The following is a 17618-nucleotide window of genomic DNA, read 5'->3' on the forward strand; positions in this document are numbered from 1 at the left end:
ATCATTTCGCAGAACACTGATAGAAATGTCAAAATTTTTGGCATTTGTTCGCTCGATTGTCTATTTATAATGTTTCGGGATTTTGGCCACTTAAATAGAAGAATAGAATCGAAACTAGTCTGACTGTTAAGACTAAGTTAAGGGTCACTCCCATTTCATTATCTAAATAAGTTTAAAATCTAAATGCCTTAGAATAATTTTGTAATATTTCTTTGATCAAAAAGTTCAATAAAATTGTGAAAAATACTATAAAATTATATTAGTTTTAAATAGAAAATTATATTACTTTTAGTATCATATACTAAGAAAAATTCCTCATAATTTGTCTTTACTATCTGCGAAAGATATCAGAGAGTAAAATGATGCCGCCTTGTAAAAATGATAATTTTTGAATAATTTTGTGGCCAAATTGTTTTAAGGAATCATGAATTTAGCAATTTGAATATTTTCTCTTACTTCCCATTTTAACTATGACTAAACCTACTAATTTATCGGTTTTTTTCTGGCTTAGACTGTTAGTCACCTACCAATTTCGAGTGACTAATTTGGCCCGGCAATTGCTGTAATGGCTGCAGTTGCATTTGCAATTTGTGCGTTTGCAGAAGTTGACCTGCTGTGCTTAATATTGTTCCAGGATTGCTTGATGTTGGATTTCTTAATGATGTTGTTGATGATGATGTTGTTGTTGCTGAAGTGGCACTTGCATCGCTGGCAGCGGAATGCAATTGCTGTTAGCAAATTGCCTGAGTTTTGCAGAAATCGCGCAAATTGTGGCGGCTGCTGTTGCTGCTGCTCAAACAGAGGCGGCCGGAACTTGATGGCTGATTTCGAAGCGATGGCTGTTGATGGCGTTGCAGCTGGAGACGTGGGTAAGGATATCCAAGGGATTGTGGATTTTGCTGCCAGCGCAAGCGCCGCACGTTCAAAGCGCCACATGGATAGGCGGTAACCTGCAAGAGATTGGATGAGAGATTCAAGAAAGAACACAAATGTTGGACAGAAGCTGTCACACACACAGAATAAAAAAAAACAAAAAAATAAAATAAAAAAAAAACAAAAACAATATGCATATTTACGGTCAAAAAGAACAACAACATCAATGAGCAGGGGGAGAACAACATCGATTGGTAATATTTATGATATTTATGGATTAAACGGAAATCATGATTACGGATAGTGTGTTCTTGCGTTATTAGAGAGGCTTATGGTTATGTACGAATAGTAGTAGCAGTAGAGTAGTAGAAACAACATCAACAACAACAACATCAATTATAGAACAACATCAATATATTTTGGAGTCAATAACAACATTGAGTCTTATAACTTATTTTTGCTTTCCTTAAGACTATGTAATAGAATCGATTTGATTTATGTTTTTCTTTTCTTTTTTTCCCCCTCTTTTAAAAGAAAAACAAACACATATAGTTTATATTTTATCAGAGACTTAGAGACATTCAAAAAAGGAACATTCCGACACACTTATGGTATACAGTTTACTTACCTCTTCTTGTTTATATGGTTTAGATTTTATAAAAGTTATAAAAGCAGTGTAGTTTGAGGTACGATAAGGAAAAAGCATGCAAAAGTGTTAACATTAAGTAAGATTGTTGATATTAGTGTTTAAATCAAAAGCCTTCTTATGTTAAAACTAATAATAAAAATTAAAATGAACTCCAAAAAACTAAACTACTAAATAAACTAAAAATCAAAATATGTTTAATTTCAGTTTAGGGTCTAATAAACGCTTTTTTTTCACTTTTCAACAAAGACTGAAACCTATCGAAATATGCTTCCCACCCAATGATCTTATCCAAGCTTAACCGCGATTCATCGCTTATCGGAATCATATCGATATTTAAGGTGACCGTAGTTTAAATATACTTAAACGGGACTGAAATCCCCATAAAATGATCTCTCACAATTGCGCATTTATTTTGTTCGCTTGTTGGTGAATGAATAACGTGAAGAGGTGGCATAACACCCACAAGGACTCTCTCAGATATACGTAACCAATGTAAATCGACATTTTTACAAACTAAAAATCAAAATATGTTTAATTTCAGCTTTTTTTTCACTTTTCAACAAAGACTGAAACCTATCGAAATATGCTTCCCACCCAATGATCTTATCCAAGCTTAACCGCGATTCATCGCTTATCGGAATCATATCGATATTTAAGGTGACCGTAGTTTAAATAAACTTTAACGGGCCTGAAATCCCCATAAAATGATCTCTCACAATTGCGCATTTATTTTGTTCGCTTGTTGGTGAATGAATAACGTGAAGAGGTGGCATAACACCCACAAGGACTCTCTCAGATATACGTAACCAATGTAAATCGACATTTTTATTACGCTATTGGAATATGTCAAGCTCCTCTTCTCTGCTCTACAATAAAAATGTCGCGCATTTGGCTTTGAAATGCAAAAAAATGTTTGAACGTTCCCCGCCGAATCCCTCACCCCCTTGTGACGCAACATTTTCAAGTTGAGGACCTACCAGTTTTCTAATAAAATATATTTTTACACATGCGCATGCATAAAATATTCTCTTTGTAGTCGGTGTCGGCAATATTTCATGGGCTTTATAAAGTTGAAAATTGTTCCTTCTTTGGCTCAGACAGTTTTTATGGCCACGGGAGAATAAAATCAGAGGCTGGTTCTTTTACCATTAATCACACTCCTTAGCATAGTTCAGGGGGGTGAAACTTCTATGGTAGTATTAGTATAAATTTGCTTAAAACCATAATTTTTAGCCATTTTTTAAAACTATTATTTTGGCATAAAATGTAAATAGAAACTAGTTTGTCTTTAAAATTGGAAACATGATAACATCAAGGATATATTTCTTAGAGAAATTTTTCCCAATTTCATTTTTAAGTAAGAGTAACTTAAGAAAGAGCATCAGAACTTGTCTAATAAATCTAAATGAACTGCCAAACAGACTTCTTGGCTCAGCTGGCCAATCTTAATTAATTAACTGATTTGCAAAAATAATAATAAAACTGTCAGCCACAAGCGAGAGAGACCAAAACAGCCGACAGAAATCTCCTGTCCAATTCAACATACTATGTGGCGAATATTTATATAGTTTTTTTTTCTCTCTCTTATCTTAAATTCCTCTTGGCCCGGAGGACGGAGGACACAGGGTATTCTCACTTTCCCGCTTACACTCCTGTTGGCCATCGGCAGAGAGTGGCCGTGGTCCTTGTTTTTCTGGAAACTGGCATCCGCCAACACTTAATTAAAATGGCATCCGGCCGAGGCAGGAAAAAAATCCTGAGCGGCCCAACATGCCTCCTACTATTCCATCCAACACATATACACAAACACACATACGTATATACAGGACCATCCATCGCGTCCAGTGGTGTGAGTAAGTGAATTCGTTTCCCGCTTTTGGCCGTTGATTGATATGCCAATGAAGCGAACGCCAAGCTCAGGGCTCCTATTCCATGGCCATAGACCATGGATCCGATAGAGAGAGAGAGAGAGACCAAGGAAAGAATGCGGAAAAAATCTAGTTCGTTAGCTCTTATGCAAAGCGGGACAATAGTGTACACTGCGGCCCAATCGCTGGCGCAAAGTCAACAAATGCAGATGGGGCCAGATAAATTGCCAAACTGAAGCGTCGTCCAGCACCAAAGCGGCTTCGGGGGCCCAATAGGAATTGCTTGGCTTTTAGCTCAGTTAGTTGCGGTTCAGTTCAGTTTGGCAGAAAGGCCTGCGATGGTATATGGTATGGTATGCTATGGTCAGCTCTCGTCTGGAATAACAACACAAATTTTTGCTTTTTTCCCTGCCGAAACAAAGTTTAGGTGAATAATGAAAAAGAGGAGTGGCAACCAAAAGGTGTGCTATAAAATCAAAGGGATTTTTCATCAGCACAGTAATGCCCTGCCCTTGGGGTTGCTGACTCTCCATAACAGTTGTTAAAAAACTCGAAGATATTTTTATAAAAATAACCATACAAATTCTAAGTTTCAGCACATAACTTCCAGTTTAAATACTTTCCAAAAGAATATTTTATATATTTTTTAGAGTATTTGATATTCATTAGTTCTAGAAGATTCCCAACTAACCACAAAATCCATTCATTCATGAATTGTGCTACATCAGGGGCGGGCGTGATTAATTGCAGGCTGTGGTTAAATCCTTTTTAGTCCTGATTTCGGAATATTTCAGGTTAACTTCGGCTACTTCTTTGCCTAGCTGAGTTCTTTTTTTTTACTAACCTTTTTTAATGGTAGATGTAGGGACATGGCAAAAATATACAACAGCCCTTGTAACTTGGTAAATAAAAATAGTATGTTAGAAAAAGTTCAATTAGTTACAAACTTTTTTAGTTACTTTGAATAAAGGTAAAAATCTAATGATTTTACATGTTTTTCAATATTTTCCATCTTTTCTACTTTGCTAGAAAAAGAGCTATCTGTGACCAAAGTTAATAAGCCTAATAAGCACTCGATCATCTGCAAACTGTACAGAAAACGTTTTTAAGCAAAAACAAGACTTAAATCAAAAGCCAACCCGGGAGTCTTGACCCTTTCTGCTTGGCATTTCTTTAGCTTCCGTTTCTAAGGCTTTTGAATTATCAGCGAGGGCCATTCCCTGGCATATGTGCAAAGTTTCTGCCCACTTTCCGTATTTGCTTCGTTCTCTATCTACTTCTACTTGGCAGCAGAGATATTTTTCATTTTTTTGGAAAAAAGAAAATTATGACTTTTCCCACCCAATTCCTGGCACCGCCTACTTTTGCTACGTTTTTTGGATGGGGAAATTTGAATACGACAAAGCGGCGCATAAGATTCAGATAAAGCTAAACTGCCAGTTGCCATGAAAAGTTGAGCGGTGTTTTCAGGCTTCTTTTTTTATTCTTCTCTCTCTCTCTTATGACTGAACCATCGCCTTGTACGAACCCCACACAGCTTGACTTTTTATTTTTATGCTAAACTGTTTCCTCTTTGCAAAAGGCCGTATTTCGTTTTGGGCAAAAAACTGGCAGCCAAACTGAGGCACAAAGAGGAAACCGGAAGTTATATCGTCCTCCGGATGATTACTGCACTTTCTGTTTGCAAGTTGCCCTTGTTGAAGTGGTCTCCATGGCTCGAGTTGAAGGATCCCCTTCACTTATCAAAGCACTCGATACGTTAATTAAAAGATCAGAACAGGGGGGGTTAGGTTTATACTTTCTTTCTCTCTCTCTTAAGGGAGAGAGGTTCTCCTTCCCTCTTCTCGATTTAATAAAACAACTCTTGATTATGCAACAGGAAGTTTAGCTGCCTCCTTCCGTCTACAGATGCAAAACAATGCAGCTAAAGGCAGAGAACAAAGGTGGAATTCCTACGACTCGCCCTCAAGTTTTAATAAGTAGCACACATGCAGCAACAGTCGACTTCTTGCCACACGCACACACACACTCACACACACAATGCCATTGGCAAGTGCAGAAGAATAGAAAAAGACGAGGCTGAAAGTTCTGAAGGAAAAGCTGAGAAGAAAGATAAACTCCCATACCAGAGACTTCCCAGAGACTGCCACCAACCTAAGGCCTAGACTAAGAAAATGTAATAAATTTCCACACAAAAACAGCCACAAATTTCCCTCTCAGTGTTTGTCAAGAGAGTAAACAAAGAAAATATGAAAACAAAAGGCTGAAGGAGCAGATAGGATGGGATTGAATGGACCAGCCTATCTCTATCCTTCTATCTACGACAAAGGATGGGGGGCTGGCTGGCAAATAGGAGGTCCTTCGGCTTGTACAACTCTGCTGCAGTTCACAACATTTTGCATATTCAATAAACTGCTTCTTGTGCCGACTTGTGTTTAGTTTGATTTCCTTTTGAAGACTCTTTTTGTCCTTTTAAGCAAAATTAAATTCCAGTTATGAGTTCTTAGACCAGGGACCAGGGACACACCACACCCAATCAAGATTTGTTTTTCTTTTCAATAATAATTGAAATATTGTGAGGTCACTCTAGAAATTGCCTTCAATTTAAAGACCAAACAAATGTTATGTTTTTTTTAGTTTCTACTTTTCCATTTTCCACTATTTTTGCAAATTGTAATTACTTTTCTGGCCAAATATCAAACCAAAATGGCCAGCAGGTAGGGTGAGATAATCGACAAGCCGAAACATGTGTTCCCAAAACGCATTTACATGGTTACACATGTTCACCATTTTCGACTAAAACTCAATTAGGATAAACATTAACAAACATAAATCAAAAACAAAACAAAATATATCCACATTTTTGACAGTGAAAATTGCTATCAATTTTCGAAACATTTTGGCTGCCCTGTCATAAAATTGGCCAGAACAACGCATTTAAGGATTGGCTGAGTTTTTGTAGAAATAATTTAGCACACGGAAAATCCACAAACAACGAAATCGAAAGCAATCAAAGGGGATTTGCACAATTTTCAGTTTTCAGGCATGCAAATTCGAATTTTTCAGAGCGTAACAACTCAGAAAAGGTAAAAATAGTTCGTTTTTTCCACTTTGATCTGTTAATATTTTATTCGGGTGAGAGTAGTGACAGTAGTACAACAACAACAAATTATAGACAAAAACAACACTCAAACAATGTGCATTTAAAGGAAAATTATATGTCTAGCTACTTAATTGATGAAATTAAGGACATTGCCCCCTGGCCACTTACCCCTGCTATGGACTGCTTGTCATTGTGTAGCGTAGCCTGGGCTCCCGTTGTCGGCGACGTGGCTGGCGTGGCAGAGGTCTCCGGACTGAAATATGTCAGAAAAGCGCAACCTGCAATGACAATCATTAAATTATTTATCAATAAGTGTAAAACGAAACAATGTTAAAGTCGGGGTTCGGCATATGATTCCGAAACTATCTCTTAGTTTCATTTTAATCTATTTGTTTCCGCAAAAAGCATGTTCGTTCTATTATACAATTAAAGCGCTCTGGCCCCGTGGAATGTCCTGGCGAAAAAGGGGATTGCAAGGACTACTAACCACCGAACACATATGTCGGTTTGCGTGTGCAAAGCGTCAACGTGTTTAGCACAGTTTTGTGGCCATTTTCATAAATCCGTGTAATTTTCCCCACCGCTTGGCTTGCTTTTCCTCCTACCATTGTTTGGTTGTGGTGGCCCGCTAGGTGTTATTTCTGTTGTTGTTGTTGGAGTTTCATGATGGCAAAGGGGGATCCTGTCTCTGCTCCTCATTAACTGCTCAACTGCCGCTCCGTATTTCACCTGCACGGCGACAGGCTCGTGTCAGCCTAAACCGATTTAGCAACACATATTCCACCAGCACGAAGCCAGACCCTGACATGTGGTCATACCCAGGGCACCCTGCTACCCCCATTGACTGTCTGTTCCTGTCCAGGGTGCACAGAAAGAAATGGTTATAATAAGGTAACATTTTAAAGGTATTTTTGAAAGAAATTTTAAAAAATAAACTTACAAAAACCCACAATAACTTCTATGTACTCAAAAATGCAGGAACCCCAAAATCTTTTCAAGTTATCTTAATACTTTTGATATTTCCTTATTTGACACTTATCCTAGGGTTGACTAACTAAGAAATATCAATAGTTAAAACACATTTCTAGCCGTGTAACCGCTGAAACAGCAACAATTATATTTAACTTTTAGCCCAAAACGCGCGCGCACGTTTAGGCCTGGCGTAGAGAGTAGTCGCTTTTACCCAGTCTCCCTGCCTTTGTCCGTTGGCCTTTTGTCTGGGCAACTCAAAAGGCCACAGCATGCAACACGTCAAAAGTTGAACGACAAGCGACCAGCTACAACAACTGTAGGGACAAGTGCAAGAGCAACAACCCAACAGCCGAACAACCTGCCAACTGTCGACGTCAGCGCCGTCTAACAACATAAAAATTGTCGGCACATTGTTGAAATGCCAGGAAATTATGTGCAGTCACCCCCCACCCCCCATCCCCAAAAGGACGAATGGTCGAAAGGATGGCTGGCTGAAAGAGCTGTGGGGGATATAACAGCTGCCAGTAATTAAAATGAGCAATTCACATAGTGTATAGCGGCAAAAAAAAACCCGTTGACCAGACCACTGCCTAATGAGTTTATTAATTAAAAATCACTTTCATATATATGTCTGTGTCTGTACAGCTGAAATAGTAGGAGAAAAGTCCTTAACAAACACTACCCAATATGTCCTGATCAAAGGAAACTTTTGCAAACCCACCAATTCCATGATTAGACACAAACTAAAGTCATCAAATTTAAAGTCCGCATTAATTAAATGCCTTGAAACTAATTAACTTTAATTGAACCTTATTGCTGCCTATATACATATTCCCAAACAAATTTCAAACTTATTCACTTTAAATTTCCACCCAAAACTCCTTAAATTTATTAACCCACATTAACCACTTTCCAGACAAAATGTGGCTCATGGGGCCTGTGTAATGTGCCTCCAAAGCAATATTATAAGTTGCTTTAGGCTTTTAAAACTTTTCACTTTCAAGAGGAAAGTGCGGTTTGGTATCTCTTTTGCGGCAAATCAACTTTCAAGCTGAATGCTAATGAATCATTTTTTCCCAACCCACTGACCGCAGTCGGTAAAGGTAGCGGTAGTTAGCCCACGCCATCTATTAGTGGTTCTTGGCGAGGCCAAATTTATGTTTGTGGCTTGTTCAAGCAATAAACAAGAATGAATATAAAAAGGAAGGAAAACAACTACAAAAATGCTTGCAAAATTTAATTAAGACTATCTTTGTAATTTTATGTTAGCAATAAATTTATTTTTAACAAGCTTGCTTAGACATAGCAATCATGAAAAGCAGCCAAATTATGGTTTCTTCTTTATTTACTAAAGTTCAAAGGAAAACCTAAGAACTTGTATGAAAGGAAGTTGTAAAGAGGAGAAAATTTAAAGAAAAAGATGAATCGGAAATGATACATACATTGAAATTATGTAATTAAGCTGTAAATTAGTCATTTACTTCCCTAAAAGTTATTAATCTTATAATGACTAAGAAATCATAGCATACTTTTTTGCTGCGGTGTAATAATATGACTTAATTTCGGCATTTCAGCAGAGAGAGCTAACAATATACCTAAAACAGCTTATAGTTCAAGGAAATTCAAGCAATTTACTGCAAATTGAAGTAAGAAAAGTATCTAAGATCGTTTTGTCAAAATAAACATCGAAACACGATATTATGGAAATGAACAACCCAACACGAATAAGAAATTATAACCTTACCACGGTCAAAAGCCTTCGACAAGCACTTTTCCCAAACCAAAACTTAGCATGTGTTGTAATAGTCGTGTATCTATTCTTAAGCAAATTGCAGACATATTAGCCGCCACTGAATTATACACAACTTCTACCCCAGAAACGAAGAAGGAAAAGCTTAAATTTTCTAATATGTACGGCACAGGCAGCTAGCTAAATAATTGATACAAGTTTTTCCAGAGGAAGCCCTCGTCGTCTGTGTGGGTTCTTTTTGGTTTCTTTTTATGGTATTAAGTTATTATGTGCTTAAACCTAAATATAATGCCGAAGGCTTCAGATGTTGCCGTGGTGGCTGTGCTTTTATTGTTTATTGAGAGCAGGGCCGATGTAACAGGCCGATTTAACTGTCTCACCATTCCACCGCCAACACAAAGGATCCTTGGGTGAAACATCTTAAGTGCAGCTTCGAGTTGCTGTTATTCTTCGTTGCCTTCCATTTCCATCACACAGGAAATTGTTATACCTAATGGGTTTTTACCCATAGCAGACTATGCCAGCCGGAGGTAAGTGGGCAACCTTTAAATGTTAAATGGAGCTCGCTTAATAATTGATTAGTTTGAGGCTCACAAGTAGTTAACTCCCCCTTCTACCATTCAATTTTCTGGGGCACAGAGTGCGCATTGTAGCAATTACAGCTCGCTTACCAAATTTGCAAATGCAAATTGATTTTGCGGATGGATTTTGGGTTATCCCAACATCTTAGTCCTTGTCTGACCTCTCATGTGATAATTAAATTCAGTAATTGGGGTTATCTCAGGTGATTTCTCAACTTTTAGGTTAACCTTAATGAGAAAATGTCTTTATATGATAAAATATTAACTCGTAGAGCATTATTTTAGGGTAATGGGTAAATTGGAATCTTTTTAGCTGTTTTAATAAATAATATAATATGGCCCCCGGAAGATTTACGTTCCCCAATATTCTTCGAGCGTAAACCGCTAACCTTCTATTAAATATTTGCCACATTGACAATAACATTCGAAATGTCAAAGTCAAAATTATTGATAGTTCAAAAAGCAAACGTTACATGGGCCACCCTGTTTAAATCAGCAAAATAAGATTAAACAAATTTTGTTGCATACTTACTGGCTATGTGTTCGTTGTGAAAGGCCAACATGTTGGGTTATTTCTGGAACTGCTGCTTTGATATCCGCTTCCGAATTTACTGTATGCGAGTTACACAAATTTTTACTGTTTCTGAAACTTTACGCGGCTGCAATATCACACTTGGACTTTTCGGTATTCAATCGTTGCCAAAATCTGCAAAAGAGTAATAAAAGTTACTTATTTAAGGAGTCTTAAAGGATATTTTCATGATTTTATAAGGTAAGTTATATACTCAGTTTCTCAATTAGAACTATCCTAGCTAGTCACAGGGTATCATAACATCAATACTCTTTCGTAGTATAAAAACTTTTTTAACAACCCGCCAAAAACTATTGTTTTTTGTTGTACAAATTTGAAGTTGGCCAAAACTATAGTGGGAGTATATTCGCCCTTTGATTTTTAGTTAGACTCTCAGTAAGTTTGACTGCGCAACTGTGTGGCATTTCCGCTTCCGCAACGGAAGCTAATGGAAATGGAAGGCGGCAATTGCGAGGGTCCAAATGACTTGGAATGAAATTCCAAGCTGAAATCGAAAAAAACAATGCACAAGCAATTTTTAAATAAATAAAGGGAAATTCATAGTACTTCCTTATGTGTTTGTTTTTAGTATTTACATAGTTCCCTGTTTAAATATTCTGCTAGTCTTAGTTCCTAAAATAGTCTGGTCTAACTGCAAGCCAAGCTAAAAGCTTAAAAAAGGTTCTTTTGGGGTCAACATAAGGGTCTGCAATCTTTGACTTATAGCTGGCAGACTACTCAACCTTACATTATTCCTTTTTATGCTTTAACGAGAATCGCTGAATCATTAAGCTACCTTGAAAAAGGTGTGACGCGTCCATGTGCTGGGCCTTAAATGCGTCTGGTAAATCTTTAATGAGAAACCTAAACGCACTCCAAGTAAATATCGATTTTATTTTCTTGCTAATTTTCTGCTCGTTATTGCTATTCCTGCCCTCCTCCCAACAACAGGACATCGCACACACACACACGTGAGGGCTGCTCCTTTTTTGTCCTCAACCAAAAAAACAATGAGCTTTCCAGCTAGGTTCTCGTTCTTTTGCCTTCTGTTGTTGGCCAGGCTATGTTTGTGTTGTCTGCAACTTTTCTGACCATTCAACCAAAATAGTCCGGGACATTGTAGCAAAAACAAAGGAAGGATGGGAGACGAAGATGGGCGTACGAAGGACGTCGTCTACTGTGTGGGAGATGGTGGGGTGGTTGATGATGACGATGACGACGACGTTCACGTCGACAGACTTCCTGACTTGCTGAGTTTCCTGCCTCAGCTTGCTGTTTTTATAAACCACTGTAAACTGTGAACTTTAAAAAGGTATATATTGGGCCAAGTTAAGTCAGATCAGCTTATCTAAACAGGGTATCTTTTGGTTCGGTTGGTAGTAACTTCATTCTTATGCTTGTTTGCCTTTGCCTATGTCTTTGCCTTATTCAGATTTGCATTTACCAGTCTACACCTCCTCCTTTTCCATGCCCAATTCACTTTACACATGCAGAAGCCTAAGCAATTGGTTTATCTGGAATGAATGTATGTCTGGTTGTTAAGGGGGAAGGCTCTCTGGTATTAGATTTAAAAAACTCAAATGATGGTTATGATGATACTTAAGGTGATGCCACCGTTTACTATGAGAGATGGGCAATGTGATTTCCTTGTTATGGGCCATCATAGATCTATGTTACATGAAGTTTTCATCACTTTCTATCTGCCTTCTACTGACTACTGATTACCAGTCCTAACCTAACATTGTTTTGGCTTACTGTTTTAGCCAGCATTTAACTTCCCTACACCCAACCGCTGAATTTCGGCAAACATAATGGAATTTTCGTGTAAACAATTTGCATGCTTTTAGCTTTACTTCATTTACATGGTATGTCAAGAAGAGAGAGTGGGTTTGGGAGAGAGAAAAAGTGGAAAATTTACTTAATCAATTAACACATCAAGTTCGGCTAATAATTGAGAGATCTCAGATAGAAGAATTTTAATAATTTGTTTGTTTTTGCTTATCCCTAATGTGGCTGGTCACCTTTTTGCTGGGCTTTCTTTCCATTAATTTCAGTAAACCCTCATTTTGCCTTCTTTGTCCTTGTGTGAAACTGTTTGTTAGGCTTATGGGCTTAAGCCCAGGACTCGCTCACATAGAAAGCTAAGATATATGGCTGAGTAGATGAGATACGTATGTATATAGCTGCACTCAGAAAAAATGAATGTTGGTTTGGGTTTTAATTTCCTTTTTAATCATAAAATAAGTTTATTTACTTTAACCAAAACTCAACTTAATTAGGGTGGCTGTAAGTATAAAGCGCTGACCGCATTTTCGTTTCATTTTCTGGCAAAACTTTTAAAAGCCCGGAAGGTGTGCTTCAGTGAGTATAAAAAATATAAGCACTGAAAGAAAAGAAAGTTAAGAATGAAAGTAGATAAAAAACCTGTTTATTATTTCACTTTCTGTTACCAAAAAAATCTTTTAAAATCATTTTTAGATCATCTGACTTCCACTTCGCTTTACCCAAAAGGCAACTAGCTTTCCCGCTTTTCCAATTAGTTACCAACAACCGTAACCTGCATATCTGCAGGTGTACATGTATGAGCATAATAAGTCAAATTAAATAAATTTAATTACATAACCAGCCCAATGCCAGGTGGAAGAGGACCCATCAAGCCGGATACTCAACTTTTGCTTGTGTTTGTTAGTGAGTGTGAGGCACACCCATACATCCTTCCCACTTACACCCACACACACACACAAACATACACACAACACTGTCCCGTAGATAGACCGAGTTGTTGTGGCGCTGCATTTGTGCCGGAATGTTTGTGTGAATGCGCCTACTTAGCCTTTAGTTTCAAGTGCACGGCCTCTCCGGAACCCCCCCTCTTATGAAAGGGGAAAGGGGGTTCTGAGGATATAACCTCCACCCACCATACACGGGTGCAGGTGCTCAAGCGGAGCAACACACACACACACACACACACACACTCTTATATTTATTCATTCGTTGTGGCAGGGAGGCTGTGTGGCAAAGGGGTCCTGTGTACAAGTTCGTTTAGTCCTGGTCGCCGTTCATGTGAGTGGTGCTCTGAATCAGGACTCCCCCCTTTCCACCCGTTTTTATCCCACCATAAGGACCTCGTCCGCAATCGTCCACGAAACTCAACTCAACTGACTTTCTCCGTGACTCTACGCCTCACCTCGCCTCTCACCCACCCGATTTTCCCTTTCTATATTTGACTTAACAAGTCAGCATCGTAGTCGTCGTCGTCGGGCGGCGGCGGCGAGTAATTATGAAAATTTTCAAAATGAGCTCTCGTCCTTCTGCCCGGATACTCAGTTCAGTTTTTGAAAGTTGAGTACGAGTAATTAAAAATTTCGTAGTGTCGCTGGTACTCTCAGTTCCCCAGGTCTCTAGATTGGACTCCTCCAGGCCCGCCAAAAACAGAATGGTCTGGCATATGCTTATTTAGCTGTTGTTCCCGGAAATATGTATGAAGGTATATGAATTCAAATTAAATTCATTTCGCTTTTCTATTTATCATATATATATATATATATAAACACTATTAAGCTGTGTGAATGTGTTGGTGGGACTGGGACTGGGACTGGGCCTGTTACTTCCTTTTAATTAGAAAAGCGGAAAGGCATTTAGTTCTAAAGCGTTTCCATATAAAAGCTAAACATTACTGCAATTAGTTTTGTTAGCAGGCCTAAGATGAGGGGTGAAACATAAAAAAGAAATGTATTTTAATTGAGTTTATGTAGGGTGAAAATTAAAACTTAATTAAGTAATGATTAAGCAGGTAAGGTAAGGAATTTCCAGTTTAGAAAGTTAAGTAGGCTAGAAGCTGGTCTTTAGGAACTTAAAGAATGATATAAAACTAAAGTATTGCTAAGTGAAAAACACATCTTAGGTAGAATTTAAAGTTAAATTCCAAAAGCTTCTTCCCAAAATGCCATACACCTTAATACTCTCTTTGTTCTCCGCCTTATTCTGGCCAACTAATTTCATCTCAAGCATATGACGATGCACATTAACAACTTGGCTAGCCACAAAGCAAACAAAATGGCATCTAATCTAACCATTTATGTGAGCATAAAGTGTGTGAGATAATGGTACGTTTGGTTGGGGGAGTAAGTCCTTTAGTTTTCAGCTTAAATGTGGCAAAGAAGGCCAAAAGCTTTAAAGGCAAGTCTTTTGGGGCTTCTTGAATGAGATTAAAATGCAAAATTTGCAACTATTTATTAGTGTGAATCGATTAAATAAATAGAAATTAAATTAAGGAAATCTTTTGACACCTAACTCTAGTTTTAAGTGGCCTTTTAATATTTATAAACTTAGTTTTAGGCTGAAATCAACTTCTAATAAGCTTTCTTTCTTTCTTTTTAACATAAAAATTCTGTAAAAATAATTCACGAAAATTCACACCCAATCTAAGCCAATAGAATTAACCAACTCACTCAGGTCTGCCCAAGTCAGAACCGACAGTTAATAATTAATCAAGCTGTAATTTGCTTTCTTGGCAGGGCAGACATTATGGCCAAATGACCTTTTGGTCATTTACGCTTCAAACGAAAAGCAGACGAAACCCAGACAGTCAACGGCAAAGGGATGATGATGGAGATGATGATGAGGATGATGATGATGTACATGAATATTTAAGGGACACCTACACACAGCTAGATGGAGATGTAACTAACTTGTGGTTTCCCGATTTGGCCAGAATACTGAAGCTGCAATTTGCTGTTGTTATACCAGATAGAAGCAAGACAAGAGAGACAGAGAGAGCAAAGGGAAGTCCAGTCCAATAGTTTTGACATATTGTAATAACGAAACAAAGGATTGTCCAAATGGTATGAATCTGTCACGAACAGACTCAGTCTATCCATGTATGAAATCCTCTCTCAAAGTGAGACTTAACTTCTGAACTTTATGGAAGATCGAAATATTTCGAATGACTTCCCCTTTTACCCTTTCTAAATGCCATTAAAAAACCTTAACCACAAGAAACATTGAAACTGAAACTCATATTCGAAGCCACAAAGAATTGCAAATGTAATTAACAATGTAATTTTGGCCATAACATGCACCTTTGCCACCTTGTTTTCCCTCAAACTGCACGTGTGCCTGGGCTTTCAAAGACAAGTAAGGTTGATGGTGAAAAGGTGAAAAGGGTCTGGCCAAAGTCTGGCTAGGAATGTTAACAATAACAATGCCACAGCAACAATTGTAATGATGAAATAAAAGTCAAGTGAATACAATGGCTTCGAAAACAACAACAACAATAAGAAGGGCAAACCAAACATGAAACTCACTCAGAGTGGGTCTATATATATATATATATATAATATATGTGAATGGCTTTGGTTGGTTGTAGAAAAGGGGAAACGGAAATACGACTACACCTATTATCAGAATGGTTCAACCCCCCCCATGAACCCCAAACCTTAACATCAAACATTGGCGTGTGTTGTTGTTGCTGTTCGTTACATGAAAGGGCAACTTTGTAACAACAGAACCCGGTACACAGTTTTATAATAAAAACCAGAAGCAATCCAGCAAATCGTGTTGATAGACGACTAAGCTACCCCTCACTTCTTGGCCTTATAATAACAAAAATCACTACCCAACTGTTAATCATCGCCCGCAATTGTAATGGCATGTGCAGTCCACGTCCACATCCACATCCTGTCTCGTCCACTTATACACTCTCCATAAACATGTTTGTAACAGCTTGTAACACCGAACAGAGATTTTTGTTTTTCTGTTTTTCTTGTTTTTTTTTTGTTTTTGTTTTTGGCCAGCTTTTTCCAAACTCTTTTCTGTGTAACTCATACTGTCTCTGGCCTTCGAGCTTGCATACGAGTTTAAAGTTGTTCGGAGGGGTGTCCTCCCGGTTTAGGTCCCAGCCCACCAAAAACACTCCGTTCGTGTGCTGCCGAACTACTAAACTGGTAACTCTGGGTAGCTGTGAACTGGGGGAACCGAGAGTTGAGAGACTAACAGCAAGCCAAGCGCCCCAGGTGCAAAGTGTAAATGAAGACTGATTGCAGTGCACATGGCGAGGTAAAAGAGTTGTGGCGGTGAGGGGGGTTTCTGTGTGGAAGGATAAAGAAGAGTGGCATAAAAAAAAAAAAAGAAAACGCTGCTCTCTGCCCCGACGCTCTTGTTTGCCGAAAAACGGGGGGTAATTGCGGTTAAGTGCTGGTTTATTGGCTTGGCAAAAGGACTTAAAAGATATTTGAATTTGGCAACGCGACAAAAATACACCCTGAGCCTGATTCCTGATACAACACCAAGGTTAAGGGCAAGTTTTTGCCAACCCCCTAAACTTAAGCATTCATATTTATGATGAGGTGTGTTGGAGTTAAAGAAAAGGAGTTAAGATACCAGCATAAATGAGTTTTGCCATTCATTATGCCATCTTGGGTTTCCCTCTGTTTTTTGCTTTTATCAACATTAATTTCTAAAAGCATTTCGAAGGCAGCTACACATCAGCGGATCACATTAAAAAATTAATTTTTTAATTGAAATACAAACCTCCTGGCAATCCAGAGAGCTCCCCAAAGAGGTGATTCCTGTTGGTACACTCCACACACTCTACATTCAACATATATGTTGGCGATGGGGGAGACAGCTGCTGTCGCTCACTTAAGTTAATACGCAAACCAAATGTCACTCAACATTATCAACAGCAAACGTAATCAGTTAAAACTTTTTCCTGCCTCTCTCTCTTCCGCTCTCTCTCTCTCTCTGTCTCTTTGTTGCTGTTGTTATATGGGCCTAAACCATTCCACAGACCGACAGACTGAATGACAGACAGTGGTTGTTATTGTTGCTATTGCTGCTGTGCAAAAAGTTGGCAACATGTTTGTACTTTATTTCAATTTTGTATGTCCTCTACTTGACTCTCCTCCGACAAGCAAGCCAACATTGTGAGTGCCCAAAACAAAGGGAACTACAAACGCAAAACTACAACGAATCCTAGATGTTCTGCCAAAGGTCATGTGTATAAACCCTTACGATTGCTTTCCAATCAGATTTTTATGATTTTTACTTCTAACTTTTGATTTTTACTTAAACTTTTTTAGTTAAAGTTTAGGTGAAGGGTAAAAGACTGTCAAGGCAGTAACTCTCTATGCCCTTCTTCCTGGAATAGTAATTTTTCTATTTGGTTTCACTTTTTTGGGGAATGAAAACTGAACACAAAACCATAGGCAGAATGTCTAAATTTTGCTTTTGCCATAGAGTCCCGCAACC

The 17618-nt window shown here is 38.2% G+C and overlaps 1 protein-coding gene across 1 annotated transcript in view; it reads right to left on the reverse strand.

Moving 5' to 3' along the window:
* Positions 1-17618, reverse strand: part of LOC108104007 — a 23184-nt gene continuing 5566 nt past the window's right edge. Inside the window, exons 2-4 of the mRNA XM_017209828.2 lie at positions 10329-10502; positions 6662-6771; positions 1-950 (exon numbers count right to left, since the gene is read on the reverse strand). Coding sequence (XP_017065317.1) covers positions 732-950; positions 6662-6771; positions 10329-10359 — 360 coding nt within the window. The 5' untranslated portion in view covers positions 10360-10502 and the 3' untranslated portion in view covers positions 1-731. The remainder of the gene's footprint in view (positions 951-6661; positions 6772-10328; positions 10503-17618) is intronic.

This window comes from Drosophila eugracilis, unplaced genomic scaffold (assembly GCF_018153835.1).
Source record: "Drosophila eugracilis isolate 14026-0451.02 unplaced genomic scaffold, ASM1815383v1 contig_2154, whole genome shotgun sequence".
NCBI lineage: Eukaryota > Metazoa > Arthropoda > Insecta > Diptera > Drosophilidae > Drosophila > Drosophila eugracilis.